General features: G+C 49.1%; 1 protein-coding gene across 1 annotated transcript in view; it reads right to left on the bottom strand.

Annotated features, from left to right (window-relative positions):
* The window catches only part of SNX29 (sorting nexin 29), a 443,554-nt gene that overhangs the window by 171,506 nt on the left and 249,854 nt on the right, over positions 1-22,194 (bottom strand). Inside the window, exon 17 of the mRNA XM_025046099.1 lies at positions 1,982-2,098. Coding sequence (XP_024901867.1) covers positions 1,982-2,098 — 117 coding nt within the window. The remainder of the gene's footprint in view (positions 1-1,981; positions 2,099-22,194) is intronic.

Genomic DNA, 22,194 nt, shown 5'->3' with positions numbered 1-22,194 from the left:
GGAATGCTTGCGCACTGACAGAGGGGTCATAAATAGGTATTTTTACTTTACGATACACCAAAACTCGGGGAAGTTTGAAATACCAAGCCCTACCTACAACTCAGCATCCCGCACGAAGGTGCGTGTTTGAAGAAAACATTTGTGTAACGGATGTAGGAAGTGATAATAAGCGGCCACTGAGGTCACGAACAGAGAGACAAGGCGACACTGCGTGTCTCCTGATAGAAAACATCACCCCAATGAGAGTTATGTTTTCAGCAAAATTAAACCTGAATCCAAGCCCCTAGATCCAGATGCCAATTTAAGGAAACACAGAGAACAGGGAGGGAGCAGGTGACACAGCGCTGTAGAGATGCAATCGGCAAATTTCAGGGGGTGAAGCGACCCAATAAATAAGTTATAAGAAAAGGAGAGATGAAAGAGGGCTCTGTAGATGGAAAGAGACCCAAGAGAGTAGTTACATTCATAGAGACAGAGAGGAGATTGGTGGTTTCCAGGGCTGGGGGGCTGGAGAATGGGGAGCTAGTGCTGACTGGGGGGCAGAACTTCAGTTGGGAGAAGATGGGAAAAGTTCTGGAGATGGATGGTGGAGATGGTTACACAGCACTGTGAATGCACTTCACGCCACAGAACTACACACTTAAAAATGGCTAGAATGGTAAATTTTACGTTATGTGTCTTTTGCTACAATTTGAAACAATTATTTAAAGAGAATAAAGAAACATAGGAGGCATAACCAATTTAACACATGAACCTCATGTGGACCCTGATTCATAAAAACTATAAAAATGATGAGACGATGAGAAAGTTGAACACTGGTATTTGAGGGTATAAAGGAATTATGGGTAACGGAAGGGGTGACAGTGATAGCGTATTTATGTTTCCTTACTTTTTAAATATATACTGAGATGTCTACAGATGAAATAACAATCAGTATTTGAGTCAAAATGACAAAGAAGAGGAAAGTGGGTGTAGGCAATCTCGAACGAGATTGACCAGAACTGATGATAATTCAACTTGACAATGGATATGAGATGCATTACACTAATCTGCCTACCTCTGGCATTTAACATTTGACAAAATAAAAAAGCTTTTAAATGAAGAAAGAACTATTATAAATGTGTTCAAAAGGACAAGATGCTCTCAGCACCATGGTTTGCAACAGCAAAATACTGGCAACAATCTAAGTGCCCAGGAACACACAACTGGATTAAAATATTACGGTGTTTCACTCAACAGAGAACTAAAGAGTCGAGAAACTGAATGAGTTAGATCAGCGGTCCTCAACCAGCAGTGATTTTGCCCCCAGGGGACATCAGGCCACTGGTGGAGACATCTCTGGCTGCCATGACTGGGTGGGGTGCTACTGGCTGGCCTCTAGTGGGTAGAGATCAGGGACGCTGCTAAACATACTGCAATGCACAGGACAGTCCCCTAACAAATAATTATACAACCCAAATTATCAAGAGTGCCACAGTCTAAAATCTCTATATTAGATCTACATGGGAGAGTCCTCTCTCAAATCATAATACTGAATTAAAAACAAACAAAAACTAGGGGCAAAGAGATATGTATAAGCAATACCATGTAGGTAAAAGTTACACAAAACCAAGACTGTTCACTGCTCACAGACGTTTACCTATGTAGTATCCTATCAAAATAAGGAAGGGAAGGCTATGTGTCAGCTGCAGAATACTGATAACGGTGGGGGAGCGAAGGGGGCTTCGACAGAACGTGTAGCATTATTTTATACATTCCATCCCTCTCACCTAAAGAAAAGCCAGTGTGGTTAAGGTTTATGTGCATACCATCTGGATGGTGGGTACGTGGGTGCCCGTTCTTCTGCTCTCTGTACTTTTCTATACCCTTGACGTTGCTGACAATGAACTAAACAGAGGGGCTGTGGGCAGCAGAGGCTGGGTGGACAGACGGACAGTGGGCAGCATGGCAAGGCTGAGACCTGCCAGGGGGGAACACTCACCGGCCCCCGGAGGTCGATAAGCTCCTGCCTCATCTGGGACACGAGGGCTTCCTTGGCCACCAGGGCCCTGTGCAGGCGCTCGTTGAACTCGATCAGCTCACCATGCATCTCCGCCACCTGGAACACAGGAGCACCGAACAGTGAGGCTCAGAGGGCAGACCCGGCTGGAGACGTTACACACTGCTCGCCTCCAAGTCACGCAAACCCGTAAGTGGACTTCGTTTTTGGCTGGGTTGATTTTAACACTGTGGAATCAACAGTCCAGTTTAAGTCAAGTCAGAACATGACCTGCGACGGGTCCTTTTTGCACTTTAAGATTTTATTCTTAATTAATGAAAACTTTTCTAGCAAAGATTTTCTTTCTACCCTGAGTTATGCCTGTGGAGAACTTCCTTGCTAACGGCACAATGAGAAGAACTGATCATTTCTGTTCATCGGAGCCTTGGTTCTGAAAACCGAGGAAACAGAACCAGAGACTATTCTTTAGCCGCCAATAATCCCAAGCCAGGGCAAGTCGTCTTGTGCTCCCCTTGTGTCTTCCTTACGCTAGCTCTGTGAGGCAGGTATTATTATACCTGCCTTACAGGAACAGAAACAATGTCAAGCTTTTTGGCGCTAGTTCAAGGTCACATAGCTAATAAAGGCCTGGCTCTTGACCACAAGGCTACCTGCCGCAATCCTACCACTCCACCATGGCTGGATGCAACCCACCCAGGCCTGCCGTGAGCCCTCAAATTTTTCCCCATTCATGCAATACTCTTGGCTGATCCTAAATAAAAATGGAGGTGACCATAAGGTAGTCTGGGACTGATGTACAGGATAAACAACAGAACTTTTAACTTACAAAAAGCACAAAGATATCCTATGTGGTCAAGGCATTTGTGATGTTCTATAAAATGAATAAATAACATCAGCCATTTGCAATAAGTATGTGAAATATAAAATGTACTCTCAGAATTAAAAAGGGCTACAGGGAGAAGCTTTATAAAATAAAAGGGAGGGTTGTTAACCTGAGTCTTGATGCCTCAGGAGGAATAAAGGGGAGCACCCTCCCTTTTTTGAACGTGTTGTTACACAAAGGATAAAAGACACTAAAGGAAATATACAAAAATATTAACATGAGTCAAAGTCCATTCTTTCTACTTTTTCTTGCTTTTTAGTTTCCTAATAATGAGTACTCTTTTATCAGCCAGGATAACCTAGTCTCTTTAAAAGATTTAAAAACCTTCACTTAAAACTGAAGAGAGCCACTGTGCAACCACAGCAACTGTACCACAGGCTCCCCACTGGACTCCCGAGAGTCCACTGACTTGCTCCGTGCAGCCCCACTCTGTGCATGGCGTCCCCTCTGTCCCTCAGGTGCCCACCTTTCAAATCGGTGTGAAATGCAAAGTGAAAATGGCACAAAAGACATTGCGAGAACCATGCAATTAACAAAGTGAGAACAAGTCACTGAGCCTTTAAACAGCTTTTTCCATTGTCCACCTCAAGTTAATATTCCCCAGTTGCCTTATTCCTTTTGTATAAAAATAGCTTAAGATGATTTTCTTTCAGCCTTTCACAAACATATACAATATCGCTAATAACACCTATGTGGATTCTCTACTCGGTAATCACATAAACCCTCCAAGAGCTTCCTCGGGGTCAAGAATCCAGTTACTGCAGTTAGCCGGAAACACGCGACTGGCAATATTACTGCTAAATACCCACTACCATGCCCCCACGAAATGCGAGTTTTAAATAAATGCCACTGTCATTTCCAAAGCAAAGCAGGCTTTTGCTTTGTTTTCATTTTTATTTTGTTTTGCAGCGGGAGCCAGTGTTAAAACAATTTTCCGTAAATGCATAAGACATCAAAACATCCCAGCTTCAAGTGGTGTTTTATCGTGAGCTGTCAAAACCCTGCTTCTCTTTCATAACCAGAAGACACTTGACCACATCAGACAAAGCTTTCATTTCATGAGGGAATAGGGGAAAAAAATCCAACGGAATTTAGACAAAATTTGAGGAAATAATCTCCAGCAGCCATTAAAATCGCGGTGTTCATTGTTAATAAGCTAAGCTCTGAAATTCTGAATTTTTTTTTAATTATATATCCCTATACATGGCCACTGGGAAACAGCCTTCATCTTACATAAACCACACTGAGCTTACTGCTCCTCAAATAATTCTTTCCAAACTCCAGTATAACTAGAAATGAATTCAAAACTCAGAGTGAGTCTCAGAAGAGGAATCTGAGATCACAAATAGTTGCCATTATCATAAAAAAAGCAGGCAACACAACTACTGCCTGCTGGAATTTCTATTAGGCGCTGAGGGCACTTAGAGATCTCATCTGACCTGTATTCCTTATTTATAACAGCTACAGAGAATCGCAGGGAATAGGACAGAGAGAGAATAGATGGCCTCCAGTCCATTCTCCACCAAGAAAACGACACCAGATATTGTCACTTGCTGTTTAAAACCTTTAAGGCTTCCCAGTGTCCTAAGGATAGAATACAAATGCCTTCAAGATCTGGTGCCAGCCTCTCTCACCTTATCTCCTGGCCCCTCCGTCTTGGTGTCTAACTTCCACTCGGCTCCACAGGTCTTCTGTGTGTCACCCAGTAGACAGAGGAGAAAGGCACACCCAGCAGAGGAAACTGTGGGTACAAAGGCCCAGAGGCTGACAGTGGGGGCCGCTGAGAGAGGCAGTTAAGGGTTCAGACTGAGGGACAAGCCAGGCCTGGCTTGATCGCTTACCAACAGCGTGGGCTAGCCTAGGTCATTTCACCTCTACGAGCCTAGGGCTATTCACCTACAAAATGAGACTTAAAAACCATCCCCACCGCACTGGGCCACTGTGGCTGAAACGAGCCGCTGCTCTTAGCGGGCCCGGCACCACGTCTGGGCCTGGCAAACACTCAGCGAACGAGAGCCGGTTTTACAGGATGGGGGATCACATACAGGGAAACGCAGGAGGAGGGGGCCAGGCAGGTCTCCAGAAGCCAGATGGAACAGGGCCGTATGTGCCTTACCAAGGAGCTCACTGTTTCCAAAGTAGAAATGTCAGCAGCAGAAGTGCTAGCCATCTGCCAGGCGCTATTCTAGGTGTTGGGGGCAGGAAAGTCATGGGGTTCACTTCTTAAAGGTCATTTTATTTAGAGCTCAGAGAGAGAGGAGGAGCCGAAAGGAGGACGGGGTAGAGGGAAGGCCGCCCCCAGAGAAAACGCCGAGGAGGCACTTCTATAATCTGCCTTGGCACGTGCCAGGCAGCCCCCGCGGCCGATCCAGGCCCTACATCACCGCACAGGCTCTGTCATCTCGCACCACCAATGCTCAGGGCCACTTTGAGAGTCAGCCGTATTTCTTTCTACTCTTGGCAGTTTTATTTCCTTAAAAATTAATCTGAAGGCAGTTAAGGAGGAGGTGCCATTTGACAACACTAACGACAGTGACAAATCAAAAGCAAATGCCAAGTGGAGATTTGCTAACCACAGCCCATGCAGCTTCAAACACATTCTCAATCTTTTGATCTAACGTGAGCCAAAGGATTGAACATGGAGCCTTGATGCTCTGGGAGGCCCAGGGAGAACACCTGGTTGCTAGAGGACGTGGTTCCCAAACTGTGCTTGGAGAGTACACAGTTCATGATTATTAAGGTGAAAACGCTTATCAGTCGCCATTTGGATTACATCCATTACGCTGGAGAGAAGACGGTAGAGAGATTTAGGAAGTTTAAGTCACAAGGCTGTTGGCGGCATCTATCAAACTTTTTAAATCACTCATCTGTGACTTGGCCGACCCCTGCTGGGGAGTCATCCTGACCCACGACTTACACATGTGCTCAGTGCACAGGTTTAGCTCCAAATGGCTGGAATTCAGCTAAATACTCAACCACTGGGGACCGGTGAGAGATCAAGTTCAGCTCCTCTCTCCTGAGGCCTGACCCTTGGCAGACATCACTAGTCAACCGCTGCACCCCTTCCTCAAGAAGACAGCAGGCAGCCGTAATCCACTGTTTTAGCTTACGGGATGACACCTATTTGGTATCCCTGCCATAAAGGATGGGGGAAATCGTCATCAAGGAGGTGACATTTGAGTTGGGTTTTGGAAGATGATGCCTTTGGAGCTTCAGGAGACTGAGCAATCCATTCCAGCTGGATCATCAGGGAAGATGATATCCAGAAATAATGTGGCTGTGAAAAAGCTTTTAAGTCTGTGAAAATCCCAGAAATTATCATAATTACCTGCCAAATCATGAAAGGATTATAAATTTTAAAAAAGTGCCTCTGGCATTTCCCTTTATATCAGAATGTTCTATCTAATCACATTCAAGTAAATCATGCTTCGCCCTCCTTGGTCTCCCTAATTAGACACTTCCAGATCAATTAGATCAAGATACCCCACCCCCAAATTTTAACAGCAACCAAAGATCTTTGGGTCATGTACCCAAACTCCCCGAGAACGTTCACTTAGATGCCTCGGAATCTACATGAGTCTGATAAAATCCACAAGCTGTTTTTGGTCTCGCTTACACTGGCTGTGGGGGCGGGACCTGGAACCCCCTTCTGTGGTAACAGCACTGTACCTGCCTCGGGAAAGACCAAGAGCTCACCGATGCTCATGTGCCTTAACATACCTTTGAGCATCAACTACATGCCAGGCCTTTTCCAGGCATCACGCCTGTCAGCTCAGGTGACCCTCACAGCCCTCCTGCAAGGTGGGCCTGCCTCCCAAAAAAAGGCCTCAGGGCTCGGAGAGCCAAGAAGCGGCAGGGCGGGGACGGCCCCCCATTGTCTGTGCTCTTTGCACTCCATCTTGGGGTGTGGTAGATAGCTGAGGCCTTCGGGGGTTCAGGAGATGAGTTCATCCCGCAGAGCAGAGGGAAGTAGAGCGGTGTGGACAGTGGCCCCCGAAGACAGCTGATCATTACTCATTTGGGGGGCATCTGAGAAATGCAGGTTTCTGGGCCTCACTCCCAGAAACTCTGACTCAACGAGAAGGGAGTCCAAAACAATACTTTTTAAAGGTCCCATAATTGTGACGATCAATCAGATCTGGGGACCGCTGGCAAAGACGAAGGAGGAGGACTTCTCACACTTAGGTCTGGACTGCGCTGGGCCCTTTGTAAAACAGAGATGTCCGGGAAGCTCCTCCACTCGTCAGCTCTCAACTTCCAAATTCGCAGTGAGGTGAGCAAAGCTGCACCGAGCCTGCAGGCCGGCGGCGGAGGGCGGAGGGCAGCGTCGCTTCTCTTGGCAACAGCACGAGGCCAGTCTGCCGCGGTGCTGCCCAGCGGGGCCCGTGACCTGGGGCTGAGAACTGTTCGCTGCTGGGACGAGCACAGACATTGACAGTAAGCATGCAGACGCATGAACAGCAATTTCATATTGCTGTGAAATCCAGGAAGTCCACATTGCTTCCAGATTTTTCTAGACGAAAGTATCGGTCTGTGATGACCAGGAAAAACGATTTTTAAAAAAAAGCTGATTCTTCAACGTGGATAGTTTGAGAAGAACCTATCTACAACACATATACTATATGTAAAACAATGCCTTGCATTAATAATTATTAAAAATAATGGTGAATAATAATGATGAAAAAAGAAAGCCAAAATAAGACCATTTTGGATAAAATTCATTAAGAGAGCTAAAAAATAAGATGGTACCAATGCTATCAGCATCTGCTGTTCTTTTAGGTGCATATACATTGTTTTCTTGTAAGGTTATCAATTTAAGCTTGAAGACTAAGAAAATTCAAAATAACTGAAATAGTGCTGTTCCAGACCCATCCCCAGACACGGGTCACAGAAGTCCTTGAAAAATTAGAGTTGCCATCAATCTCTTCGACGCTGGCTGTTGAGCCCTTCGCACAGTTCCTGGCCACACCCAGTTCCCAGGGGAGGACTGTGAGGCTCAGGGACTAAGTAAAAAATGGTCCCAGGTCACAGAGCTCACAAGTGACAGCGGAGATTTGAACCTGCTATTGTGGTTTCAAAGCCCAGGTCCTTTGCACCACGAGACTCTCCAGGCAACGATAAATAACCCGGGAAGAGAAACGCTGTGCCCATTTCGGGTGGAGGGAGCCCGGGCTGAGGGGCTGAGTGCTCTGAGGCTGCACAGCCTCTCCCCTCCCAGAGCCAAGGCTTAGACCAGGTCTCCTGCTCCAACACAATCTGCCCCATCCCTGGGGGCCATGAGACTCTCACAGATGAGACACGGGCAGTATCTGCCCAGTGGCAGTGGGGAGCAGGAGGCTGGGCTGAGAGAGCACTCGCTTCACACCGAGGCTGCCCCACCTTCACCGTGAAGCACCTCATGGGAACCCTACAGTGCCCCGGGAGGTGAGTGCTGTTACTCTTCCCCAATCTTATAGCCGAGGAAACTGAGGCACAGAACAGGTAAAGCACCTTGCCCAAGGCCACACAGAAAGCAAGCAGTGGAACTAAGATTCAAATTTCTGAGTCCGTGTTTCAAACTCTCTACCCTGCTTCTTGGCGTACACCATCGGCAGGATGCTGAGCTGGCATCTCAAGATACCAGTGGACCAGCAGAGGACCTGGAGGAGCGGAGGACTCTGGGATCAAGGCTGAGAGCATCACCCATCATCTCCATCTCTCCATCTCTCCATCTCTCTCTCTATCTTTCTCTCTCTCGCTCTCTCTCTCTTACACACACACGCGCACACACACACAGAAAAGGCACCATCTCTGGATGTTCCCACTGCCTTCTGAGCTTGTCACAGGCCACTTTGCAAACATCCCCCTCAGGGCAACCCCGGCAATAATGGAAGTGCCCAGCGTAAGCGAGCACTTCAGCAAAGGCAGCCCCTCCCGTGGGACTCAAGGGCCAAAGAAGAAACTGGAGAAGATTCCGGGAGCTCCAGCAGCCAAAGATGAACCTTCTTCAAAGTGGTTTTGCTTCGGGTGAAGGCGTTTTGTAACTGGTTTCTAAATGACGATTCCAACATGAGGACGTTCCAGGAGACAGACAGGTATGATTTCAGGATGCTCAGCCTCAGAAGCCCTCTTAAGGGGGTCGCCCCAGATGGAGAGACGTAGAGATCAAACCCAGGTCCTGTCTACTCATTGCTGTGTGACCCTGACTAAATAATTTCAGTCTCTGATTCTTCCTGTCGTCTTTGTCAAACGAGGATTTTGTCCCCTATCGCACAGGTTTGTCTTGAGGAACAGACATAATAGAGTTCGGGTAGCTACGCAGGGCCTGCCCCAGAGAATGAGCCTTAAACAGTAACGAGCACTTCCCGGGGAAGGCAGTGCTTGAGGTCTTCACACCTCACATACACAGCCGCCTGGATGTGGAGCAAGCAGCATGCCCACTTCACAGACAAGGAAAGCAAGGCTCGGATGAAGCGACGGCCAGCAGCCTGCACGAGGGGGTCGGCCTGACTCCAGAGCTCGCCGCCCTGCGTCTCGCATCTCCCCGGTCCCTCCAGCTTCCTTCTTCCTTGCATCTGCCTTTTGCTTTGATTCCGTGGTGGGTGGGGCTGACCCCGGGGGTTGCTCAGGCTCGTCCTGACGAGGCAGGAGCCCTGGTACCTCTGGACGATCCTCCTGGACACACATCGTGAAGCCGCTAAATGACACGCTCATCCGAAGCCCATGAGACAGAGGCTCGGAAGGAAACCCCGGTGAAAAATTCCCATTTAAAAGGGACGCCCTTAATGTCCTCTGTAACAAGCCCCTGTGTTCAGAACGCTGAGCTCGAGAGAAGTGATACTTAAAACATTTGGCTGGGATTACGCTCCAATGGGGAGAAAGAAATACCCAGAACTAAGGACAGCTTGATTAACAATGGGACGCCTCTGAGAAACAAATGTATAGGTACCCAGTACAGCTCCGCCACAGAGCTGCGGGTCCCAGCCCCTAACGCTGGTCGTTTCCCCTGACGTGTGGCCGTTCAGAGAACACACGAGGCAAGCCGGCGAGAAAGGACGCACAGAGCAGCAGCTGCTCACAGCCCAGGAAACACCGCTCCTCTCCTGCCTCCCACTAAAGAACAAAGGCGGAGTATACAGAAACGGCAGCAATAAGACAGCAGCCAGCACCTCAGGGAGGTCACCTGAGACACATGAGCAATGACAGGGGGAAAAGCAAAAACACACCATGAGTTACAGCCTCGCACTGAAAGGTGCAAGCTTCTGAGAACGCGAGTGGCATCGCGCAATCGTGAAGCTTGTCAACGGGCTCCCACCGACTGTCACCCGTCTGAGCGTTAGCAGAGAGGCCGCATGGCCTGGTGTTTAAGGAGCAAACTTCGGAGCCAGGTGACCTGGAATTAAAACCCACCTTCCCTGCTTCCTAGCTGTGACTTCGAACAAGTCACTTTTACCTCTCTCGGCCTCAGTTCCTCACCCATAAAATGAGGGTATAAGAGTGTACGTTTCACGAGCCTTCTGTGAAATTTAAATGTTAATAGATAAAAAGCGCTTAGCTTAGAGCGTGGCATACATTGAGGATGCCATGAGTGTTAGCCATTATTATGCCATTAAACCGGCACCAAGGAAAACATCCAGTGCCACCGGTTCTCCAGAATCCGCAGCCGTAACCTCTCTCATCTGCCCCACTCTCCTGCATCCCTGTGGCCTTGGCTCAGAAGTGCCCCCGTCTCCCACCTAGACAAGCATGACAGCCTCTCCACTGGCATGCTGCTGCCCCTCTTGTCCACCACTGCCCTCCAAGCTGATGCTCAAACGACCCCCCTAAAACCCGAACCAGATCACGCCCCTTCTCTGCGTAAACTCTTACACTAGTCTGACGAATGACATGGCACGATACCTGCAATTTGCTTCCATAATGTGGATGTGGGGCAACGGAGGGTCGAACACGGAGTGGGACCGGCCTCGGAGACGGACCTAGATGGACTGGGAAGGGGTGCGCGAGGTGCGTCACACTGCTCCGTCTACATTACGGTGTCTCTATGATCCAGAGTTTAAAAACATCTTTCAATGGCTTCCCACTAATTTCCTTGGCATGGCAGACACCAGGGGGAGGGGAGAGGAGGGGAGGGAGGGGGAGGAAATGTTCCAAGGGAAAGACTGACGCTGACCAACTGAGGTTCTGTCCTGCACCGCCGCCCCCTCCCATGCACGCCTCCTGGAGGCCCAGCCACCCTTCAAAGCTCAGCTCAAACCTCGGTTTCTCTCACGCCCAGCTCCTCCATCCGCCTTCTCCGTAAGTGATCCCTCAGCCGTAGTAACAGCAGTAACTTCTTTCTGAGCACTTACTATGCGTCAAGTACATTCAGGGCCACAGATAAAGGCTCCTTTGTACGAATAAGAAGGAGTCGACTCCGAGTGACCGCAGCTGTATAGGGCTTAGGCTCAGTGAGTGGCGTATGGGCTGGCAGAGCACCCCCGGTCCCCAGAGCCACATGCCCTTGTGCAGTGCACGATTTACACAAGTGCGCACAGTGGCTCAGACAACGTGGCAGGTGCTGTCGCTCCTGTTTTACAGGGGAGGAAGCTGAGGTCCAAAGGGACTAGAACGCGTGCCTCTGGTCACACGGAGATGACTGCAGGAGGCAATGCCCAGACCCCACCCCTGGTTACACGCACTCCCACAGGAGGAGCTGTGGCCCCGTGTGGCGAGCCTCCAGGCCCTCCAGGCACGGAACACAGGGTCTCACCCGACTGCACTGTCTTACTTGGAAATGCTGCCAAAGCCATTGACAAACCAGACACGTCCAGGGCTTATGTCTGTCGATCAGTGGGACTGGGTGGGGGGACGCAAAGAGGCCAAAAATTCTTTTCTGTTAACAGAACAGATAATGTGGTTTACCTGGCATCGTACAATGCCTGTAATTATAACCCATTACGAGTACAAAACACTGCTTGCTGTGGAAATGGGTCAAGAACTACTTTAACAGGCTCTGCTGGCCTCTCCTTTCGAAAGCACCGCTGTTATCCGCTTGCTCACAGAGATGAGTATCGATCTGCAAGGGGCCCAGAGTTGAAAGGCAGCTCAGCATCGGCCCATCTGCCTCCCCAGCACAGAAAGCCTGCTCCAGCCTGCTGGACGGGCAGTGGGGGCGGGGGGCGGGGGGAGGGGGAGACTGCATCAGGAGCAACCGTTTACTGAACACGTACTCCGTGCTGGCCCCAGGTCTAAGCACTGTCCCTACGTTAGCCTGTGCACAGGCAACCTTATGTAGCCCGGCCACGGCAAATTCTCTTCCCTAAAAATTCATCAGATTCACTCCCAAGCTGTCCCTTGGTGAGTGAAAATTCTCAGATTCACTCATTCCACAAATTTCAATTGAGCATCTACCACCTTCCAGGCGTTGTCTTCAGCACCCTGGACACAGCAGCAAACTAGAGAGAGAAAAACCCCGGCCCGCGGTTGGCACGTTCCAGCTGCCAACCCCAGTGAGAGGTGAGAGGCTGGGGCCTCGTGCACGTTTTGTCCTTGGCAGGACTAACGGGATTGGAACCGGGGCCCGCGCCTGCCAAGGGTACACTCTCTGGGCTCTGGGGTCCTTTAATCTGTGCCCACACGCGCCTCCTGTCACGTTAGGAACTACTACATCATCCACCCACGTGCCAGGCACTGTCCTGGGCACCAGGCATCGGCGGTGGCCCTCAGGGAGCTCCCATGGCTGGAGGATTCAGACACTGACAGTCCCCATGCAGTGTGGCCAGTGGCACACCAGGAACACGCTGAGGTCCTGGGAGCATGAAGAAGAGGCAGCTGCCCAGCCCAGGGGCCAGGGGACGTGACAGGAAGCTGAGACTTGTGAGGTGGGGGGAGGTGACCAGCGTGAGGCAGGAGGACAAGTTCAAACCCAGGCCCACTGCTTCCAAACCCCACACTCATCTGCCCCACCTCCTCAGCTCTAAGTGCAAGTCCGTCAAACTGAGTGGGCAGTCGGCGGGAGGATCGATGGGCCCGGCACTGACTTCGGAGACCCCTGGCTGGCACGTAGTAGGGGCTCGCCGAGGGACAGCTTATTATTCCTGACAGCCGGTTACCAGACTGAGAAAGCGTTATAATAGCGTGTATCTCACACTCGCTCCCCAATTCAGAATTTTCTCCAGAAAATATTTCACCCTGAAGTGCTGCTCTTATATTTACTGTGCCGCATGCTAGAAAGCACAGATTTTCATATAAAGATGTAAATTCTGAAATTATGTGGCCCTCTGTCATATTCCAATGTCTTCCAGAAATCAGGGGAGGCCAAGTATGCATTTTTAATCATATTCCCTCGGAAGGAATACTTAGAGACCTGAATATTTCAAACATGGCTCAATAAATTATGCCCAAGTTTCAAAAGACAGACAATAGATGAAAAACATTAAAGTTTATGAGCATCAAAAAATGTTTTTCTCTCCAGAGAGTCCCTTTCTTGCACCAAACGACGCGCATTTAAAGAGCCCCCTTCAGGTAGTGACCGCCCCGCTCCCCCCGGCGTGCAGTACAGTCGCTCGCTCGGGCCAAGGAGTGAGCTGTGGACACAAACACCTGTATGGGAGGAAGGCCGGGCTCAGGTGTGGGTGGGCGGAGTGGGATCGTGGTTGGAAGGGTGAACTTGGAGCTAGATGGCCAGGATTGGGATCCCGATCTGCCATTAACATGCTGGGTGACCTTGGGCAAGTCACTCAACTTCTCTGGGCTTTAGTTTCTGCAACATCATAGGGTTGCTGAGTAAATGAGTTGATACATAATGGGGGCTCAAGAAACAATGCTGCGATTATGATTTGAATTCTTCTATTAACTCGTGAAAATGTGTACATTTCTAAAATTGCTTTAAGCCCCATGGCCTTCAGAATGAAAAGACAAGATGAGATGGTTAAAAAAAAAAAAAAAATGGAAGTTAAAGGCAGACAGACTAGGTTTGAATCTGGGACCATACTTGGCTGGTTGTATCCCATGAACAGGAGAATCTATTACTTCTCCACACTTTTGAACATTTCTGAGCCTCACTGTTTCACCAACAAAATGGAGATCATAACCTCTTCTCTCAGAGGGCGCTGTGAGATGCAACCAAGGTCATATATAGTTAAGTACCTCGGCAGGCATTTGACACATGTCAATTACCGTTCTCCCTTCCACAGAAGGCCACAGGAAATGTAACTTTTCTCCTGGTCATTCAAGCCCTCGTGACATAGTTATTGAAGATAAATGCAACATCACAGCTTTGCCCCCCTCAACTGATCCAACAGGGTGACTTATCAAGTCTGATACCCCTGTTTTCTATTATTTGAGTAATCCGTTACCCAATAAGACCACAGCCACCTCCTGAAATCTGGTAGAGGTGAAAGGGAATTCACATTCTCAGCAGGATCTATCAGACTGGGGGATTCGGGCCTAATTTATTTCTCTACTGGCAGAAAGCACTGGCCTGGAAGTGACCTGACTGGCTGTGAAGTCACGAACCCACAGTTGCTCTAGCTCAAAAATGGAAAAGACACTGGGACAACAAACGGAGCCCCGAGGCAGAGATACCGGTGCTCGCCAAGCAGTCCATCTGCTCCCCACACCTCCCGGCCCCCTTCACACGACTGGGCACAGGCTTTTGACTATTCTGGCCAAGAGGCTCCAGGCAGACGTTACGCATGTCACTTCCGAGTCTCAGCAAAGGGCTGCTGCTGTGCAACCCTGCAGCTGTCTCTCCCCTGCTGTGTAGCTGTAAGATGGGGGAGCCTCTGTCAGCCCAGATTCCTGAGTGACTACATGGGGCGGAGCACTCCCACCTTTGGCCCTGGACAGCCCATGCTGGGCACGTAAGAGAAACAGGAAAAGAACGGTCATTTCTGTGAAACCCTTGGCCCTGGGGGGTGCTGGTTACTGCAGCAGAACCAAGCCTATCCTAACACAATCCTTCAGCAACTGTGTCTCCTTGACTCTCCAACAATGGGCATGAATGAATGTGGAATGGCAGAGAATTCTGTGTACAGCTGCCTTACAACACCCGTGGGAGGTAGGCATTGTGCTCTCCTTTCACCAAAGAAGAAATTGGACTTAGACATGTTAAATTAAATCATTTGTCCAAGGTCATACAACTAACATCTGGTGAAGCCACAACCTGAACCCAGGTCTACCACATCCCAAGGCCTGTGTTCTGTCTACTGCACTCTCTAATGTATTTCACATTCTGCTAGGGCCCCAAATACGACTCTCTCATTGGGCTCCAAAACAACAGTTATCATAGGTTAGACGCAGTCCATGTGCCAGACACTCTCCTAGGTCCTTCGCCAACATTCCTGCACTGTAGCAGTCACGTCTCCTTGAGGCACATTCCCATTCTATAGGCAAGGAAACAGAGGCTTAAAGAGACTGTGGACAGAGTTCTCATAATGCGATGGTGATATAAGATGCTGACAGAGATGAACAAAAAAATACAGGTTCCTTTGATGAAGATAAAGTAAAATACTCCACAAAAATGGCTACAAAACAAGAGACTTAGAAACAGTCCCTCTCGGAGGATCCCTGGCCCTCACGAGCCCACAAAGATGTCTGTGTGCCCCAGTTCTGCACAGTCAAGGGGTCTGGTCAGATTCCCAGAGATACTCCTTCCTGGGGTGGAGGGGGAAGGGAGATATAATCTCTTCCGGGCCCTCCCGACTGTTCTGGAGGCTGCAGCCTCTTGTCTATCTGACCACCAGGAACAAGTGACTGATAACAATCATGCAATGTCCCTGAGTGGTCACTCTACACCAGGTGAATCAAAGACCAGTTTCTCCAGAACGCCAGATTCAAACCCAGGACTGTCCAGCACAAAACCATGCTCTTCCCACTCCACTTCCCCATCCATCCATCCATCCATCATCCACCCACCCACTCAACAAGTACGTTAAATCTGACATCTACTATGTGCCAAGCACTGTCCAGAAAATGGGGATACAGCAGTGAACAGACAAAAATCTCTGCCTCCCTTGAGCTTACATTCCAGTTTCCCAAGGTTATAAATGTTTATTGACCAAGGAATGGGGTGTTTGTGCCCAGTCACAGGGAATGAGGAACTTCAAACAAAAGGGTGGGCTTCAACTGATATTCTGCTTCCTCTGCAGAGTCCTAATTCTGCATCTGGAAATTACCCAGGTTTCCCTTCTAGTAGTTAGTTGCCCCAGGAAAGGAGAAGGAGACAAAGAAGATGAAAATGAAGAAGAAAAAGCAGCAGCAGAAAACACTTTTGGCTTAGCGTATGAACTGTTCGTCACATTTTAAATTCGAAGAACTAGATCTTCTCCAATTCCCCATTTGATGCTCAACGACCGTCTACCAGCGGCCCTCATGGCAAACAGCTCTTGTTTCTCTCGGCCCAGAATCAACTTCCATCTTCTTTAGCTAAGAGAACATTGCTTTTTCTTGGAGGAAACACCCCTCCTTCTACTCTTAGTTCAAGCTGTTTGGGGTGGGGCTGACCACACCTCCCAACGCCCAGTGGTCATGTGCCCTGGCCCTACCATTCCGCATACGTCACCCCCTTGGCCACAGTGATCGGTTCGGGGATGGCAGGAGACCCAAGCCAAGCCAGTGGAACTTGGCTCCAAGAATTTTATTGGTGCCAAGAGAAAAGAAACCCTCTCTTATCATCGGCATTGCCAAGCTCAAAGATGTAAGCCTGGAGCTGCTGGAAACCATCACGAGAGCGAGCTTGCCTGAGAAAAGGCCACAAAGAAGAAAGCAGAAAGAAGCAACAGAAAGTATTCTACACATTATATCATTTGACCCCTGGATGCTGCCTGGTGGCCTGAGGTTACGTGAACCCTGGGCGGACGTCCAAGGTTTACATGAAACAACGGACTCCATTTTTTGTTAAAACCCAGTGTGGAGGAGTTTTCTGTCATTTGACTTAGAGAGTCCTGACTGACTGGGCCACCAGGTAACTGTCTTGTCTCTGCTTGAACAGCTCCAGTAATAAGAAATTCACCACCATTCAACTGCACGCAGCGACGACAGCACGTCCTCCTCTCTCTGAGCTCAAAGTCATCTGTGCGGAGCACACGAGGACCAGAGCTGGGGCCGGCTCGATCCCCCCCTGCACACGGCACACCCTTATTTCAGGGGCTTGAGCTGCGGGCAGCACCTCGGCTCCTCCACTGGGAAACGCTGCATGGTCTTGGGCTACACGTTATTACATCTACTTCTTTCGACCTCTGCAAATACTCTGTGTGGGCCTCCCACGTGTCAGGCGAGAGGGAGTGGGCTGCAGAGAAGAATTAGATACAGCCCCCTCTCTCAGGCCCCTGCCATCCAGGACATCAACAGGTTTAGGATGACGGCCTTTATCAAGACACACAGCTGTTGTTGATTTAGCCGTGGTCGACCGGTGGATGGGCTGTGGGTTCAGGCAGACCGGTGTGAATGCAGCCGTGTAACCTCGTACAAACTACATCACCTCTCTAAGCCTTGGTTTTCTTATCTGGATTTTCTAGAGCTGTTAAGAGACTGTGATATACTGCACAGCACCTGATACAGAGAAAGCACTGTAAGAGAAGGCGCGTTCACTGTGACTGGGAATACATCACAGCGGGAACGTGGCCACGGGAGGACGGTTCCCCTGCCGGCCCAGGTCCCACGGAGCTTCGTTATTTATCAGCAAGGCGCTGAACAGGGCATGCCTCCTTCCTCCCTCCCTAGGTCTCACCGTCGGCTCCGCACTGGTTAAAGAAGTGGTTTGCTCTCTAATACTTTCCTTTTCCAAGAAAATAGAGGCTTTGCCCTCGGTGAGTTAAAACGGTGATGCCTGGCTTAAACAATAATGGATCAACCTCCCACCTTCATAATGACTCAGTCTCCAAAAACACCAATGAGACAGTTAGGTAGAAAGAGACTTATGCCGAGAAGAAATATTCATCATGCACACATTGCAGACGCCTCGTAGGCTCCTCGGGAAGCAGCTGCAGAGAGAACACGACTTTGGCTCAGGGATGTAGCACATTCAAGTTGAAGCGGCCGAGGGCGGGCCACGGAGGTGTTACTCAACGGTTACTCAGCCTCAGACGCTTTCGCGTTCCACCAGCTTCATGGCAGATTGTCTGCTTCCCTGGTGCTTTCATTCCTGGTCCCTGAGACGGATTGCTCCAGACCTGAGATGATGAGGGAAGATGCTGAGAGTGACAGCTGCTGGCTAAGGACTGCCAGACCCCGGGGTTTCCCAGCCGGCAGTTGTCCTTGTGTTGCCAGGCAGACCCCCCACCCTGTCACAGGCAGATGATCTATCCTTTGTGTCCCCATCAAACATCAAGGCAAATACATTAGTAGATGTCTGCAGGCTTTCTTCTTCAAAGTGAGATTTTAAGAGCCTCTTTAGATGACCTCAGCCAGTCCCATGGCTTTAAATACTATCTGTATGCTGATGACTGCTAAACTGATACCTCCCGCTGGGGACCCCAGATTCATCCATTCTCCTGCTTAGCCAACTGCTCCACTTGGACGTTACTAGGTATCCCGAACTTCAAATGAAATAGGCGTGTCTGAGCTAATATGGTGGCAACAGGTTTACTATACCAAAAACTAACTTGAAGGTCGCCTAATATCTCTATTTCATCCACTCCTTGAATATCATCAACTCTCCCCGCCCACCCCCCACACACACACTGCCTCTAACTTGCCATAAGCATCTCCTTGTAACGGGCATCTGCTATTTACTGCCCAGCACTTATTCCTCGTTCTTGCAATAAAACCTGTCTGTCCTTGCCTTTGCAAAATCTGGAAACGCAGAAACAAGAATAAATGATGGACACCTTTAACTATGTAAAAAGCCAAAACGTCAATACGAAAATGACGTTAAGCAAAGTCAACAGTCTAGGGCCAGCTTTGTGGGCACATGACCAGTGCAGTCACCCGGTGCTCCGGGCTCAGAGGGCCAGGCTCTGTGCTTCTGGCTTACTGCTCTGTGCTCTCGATCTTGAGATTCTCAACAATTTTATCTCTGAATTGGTGCTTCATAAATGCAGTCTCATGGGGCAACGGAGCATGTGCGTGAGCAGAGAACACACCAGCTCCTGACCGTGGCTTCTCTGTCCTTACCTGGCAAGTGTTGCCACGTTGGACGCCCCCAACGGGGGCCTGGGTGTGGGCACATGTCCCCATGTATCAGATCACGGGGGAGGTGCCTGCCAGAGTGATATTCCCATGCCCAAGGGGACATGACATCCAACAGCAAATAGGATTCTGAAAAATGCCCTGATTGGTCGAGAGAGAGACTGTAGAGGAAGAGGCTTTTATACTAATGTTTTGTATAAAGACCAGTACTTCCATTTTGCACTGGGCCCTGCAAATCATGTAGCCGGCCCTGCAGTAAGCAAATGACAAATGTAAGGAAAATGTTTCTATAACACAGACGACAAAGAGCTCTTACAAATTACAGAGTGAATAGGTCCCTCTCCCATTCCCCGCCACGGGCATTTGGCAGGATCGATCCCACCCCCATCTCGAGTGACCGGTTCAGGGACAGCCATCTCGGAGTCTAGAAGCAAGGAGATGTTTGTGGAGGCTTCTGGAAAGACGAGCTGGCTCTGCCACCCTCTGGGCGGAGTGACTCCTGAGCTGCTGGAGCATGCCTCCCCTGCAGCTGCCTTTTTCAGGACATTCAGGAGAGGCAGCTCTGAGACTGCGGACAGTAGTCAACCTGGAGCTTTGTAGAAAGTGGGACCTCAGTGGGTATTTTTAAAGCTAACGGTTTCGGGGTGATATGGCACTGTGACATAAACAAGGCTTCTGGAAGGAAGAGGACTCTAGTTTTGCATCCCAGCTTTATCATCTGGGTGACCTTGAATAGGTGACATAATATATGCTTAGTGTCACATACGCAGTGTCTTTGTCTATTAAAGCATCTACTGCTACCTGCTGCCTATGTTGGGAAAGAAGATAAAACTAACAAAAAATTCTCAAAGGCCTGGCCACTGCTGGTGCTCAGGTCATGATGAGTCCCTTGGCTTCCTGTGGTTTCCTGTGGCACCAGCCTCAAGGGACAGCTACAGGAAAACATGGCATCCTTGTACCTTGGTGTTCCAGCTCGAAAATGGGAGAACAAATGATCTGTCACCTGCAACCCCATCAGAATACACAAAGAAGAGCAAATGTCTCCAGCTTAAATATAAACCCTGGACAAAGAGAAAACACAGTATGCCAATTACTTTTCACAAAGAGAGCAGAACTTTATGGTATTAAAGTCACCACAACACAAGGAGCCGCCAGTGAATCATGCCCAGGTGATTCGTGACAGGTACAGGGCAAGTGAGAACTGAGTTTCGTGTCACCTGCTCCAAGCTTGCCTTTTTAAAAAAATTCCTGCCAAGAACTGCTCTGCAGTCAAATTTATTTATGGCTCCCATGCCATCGCAAGATGCTGAGTCTATTTTGAATACTTTGGCTCCACCTGTGTTACAGTGGGTTCCATACCAAAACTTTCTCCCTACAAGCTGAAAAACGGCAACGTAAAGTAATTTCAACCTTGTTAGCTACTCTGGGAACAGTCCATGCCTCTGGGTCTCTGGTGATGATCTGAATTTAATCTGATTTAAAATGGAAATGCTATGTTTTCCTACCTTCCTGAATGCCAGCTGATTCTTCTTCGAATTTGATAATGGTTTAATGAAGACATAAAGTGTCCTGGCCATGGTTACACACACAGATCCAGGCAGACTGTCTTTGTGGATGTGCCTTGACTCAGGGGAGGCAGGAGAGAGGAGGGAATGGAGGTGGCGAGTCAGGCTGCAGGTTCAAATTCCCATCCTGCCAGTTGCAAGTCGTAGGACCCTGACCCTGGACTGACCATTGCTGGGCCCTGACGTCTTCGTTAGTGAAACACGGAGAACCGCGGCACCCACCTCGGGCAGTTACTGGAAGGAGTAACTGAGACGGCCGGGCCGGGCCGGGCCGGGCCCACTGTGTGCTGCCTCGACACGACGAGAGCACAGACAGCATTTCCTGCTGCCGCCGTTATCACCTCTGAACTTCGTCACTGCTTAGAGCCCTTTTTGGTCAATGGAACAAATTCGTATACTCCATGTCACAAGACTTGCAGGTAAAATTAAAGGTTCCTTTCTACATGGGGAAGAACCGCGTCCGCCCATGCCCCCCGCCGGCCTGGAGTCCGCGGTCCTCATAGAGCTATAACCCGGCCATCACACGACAGCGCACACGACTGAGCACGGAGATGTCCGAAGAAGCCATGCTCTCACGGGACACCACTGTGGAAAGTGCTGCTGTGGGTACGTTTGCTCCTCCTCTGTTGCAGTTTAAGTCATTTCCCGCAGAAAAAGTCATGAGGTGACAGTCAACCAACCTCCTGTGCATCTTGGCAGACTTCATTTTCTGGCACATATTTGCTGACTGAATGCTGAACCAATGACATGTCTGAAAGTTTGTACATGAAATCAAATTTGAGAAAGCGTTGCTTTAAAAAGACTCAGAAGGCTGATAATTTAAAGCAGAGCGGGCCAACGCAAATGCCTCTGTCTACAGGGACCAGGCAGGTAAAAGCAGTGAGAGAAACAGGCCAGGTGGACACAGCGATGCAGCCAGGACCATCTGCATCAGGGCAGCCACTACTCAGCCCTGGGTGACCTGTTGAATCTTTCCATTTTTTCAAGAGAAATGAGAAATCGAAGATTTTTATGAGAAAGGTCTTAGTTGTTTCACATTGTCAATAAATGCAATCTGAAAAACTGTATTAGTCAAATGAAACCAACCTATGGGCTGGATGCGGCCCAGTTTGCCAGATTCCAACCTGTGATTTAAAGGAATACCGCAAATGAATTCATCCATCACTGAGTGGAAGAATCCTTTGTAACGAGAATAATGTCCCCTTCGGCCATTTGCTTTACAAGTCAGGATTAAATGAAATGATCCATGCGACGTGTTTTACATTGTGCCCAGTAATGTTCAAATGTGGCAAGTACTACTTTTCCCTGAAGTGGGATGTCTACAGGGGTTAGACGGGGCCTCAGAACAGCAAAGCCCAGACCTTGGTCGCCAGTGTTTCTCCATCAAAAGGCCCATCAGCGAGCGGTGGCTGCAGAAGTTGCCCAGAGCTCAGAATGTTCACCTGTACTGTGCTTCCTTCTAAAACATCCCTTCACCTCACAACTGTCAGAATGGCTGTCATCAATAAATCAAAGAACAACAAGTATTGGTGAGGATGCGGAGAAAAGGGAACAGTCGTACATTGTTGGTGGGACTGCAAACTGGTACAGCCACTATGGAAAACAGTCTGGAGGTTTCTCAAAAAATTAAAAATGAATATACCTTTTGACCCAGCAAT

Source organism: Pteropus alecto, unplaced genomic scaffold, assembly GCF_000325575.1.
Source record: "Pteropus alecto unplaced genomic scaffold, ASM32557v1 scaffold34, whole genome shotgun sequence".
NCBI lineage: Eukaryota > Metazoa > Chordata > Mammalia > Chiroptera > Pteropodidae > Pteropus > Pteropus alecto.
This window is presented reverse-complemented; position numbering and strand designations above follow the sequence as displayed.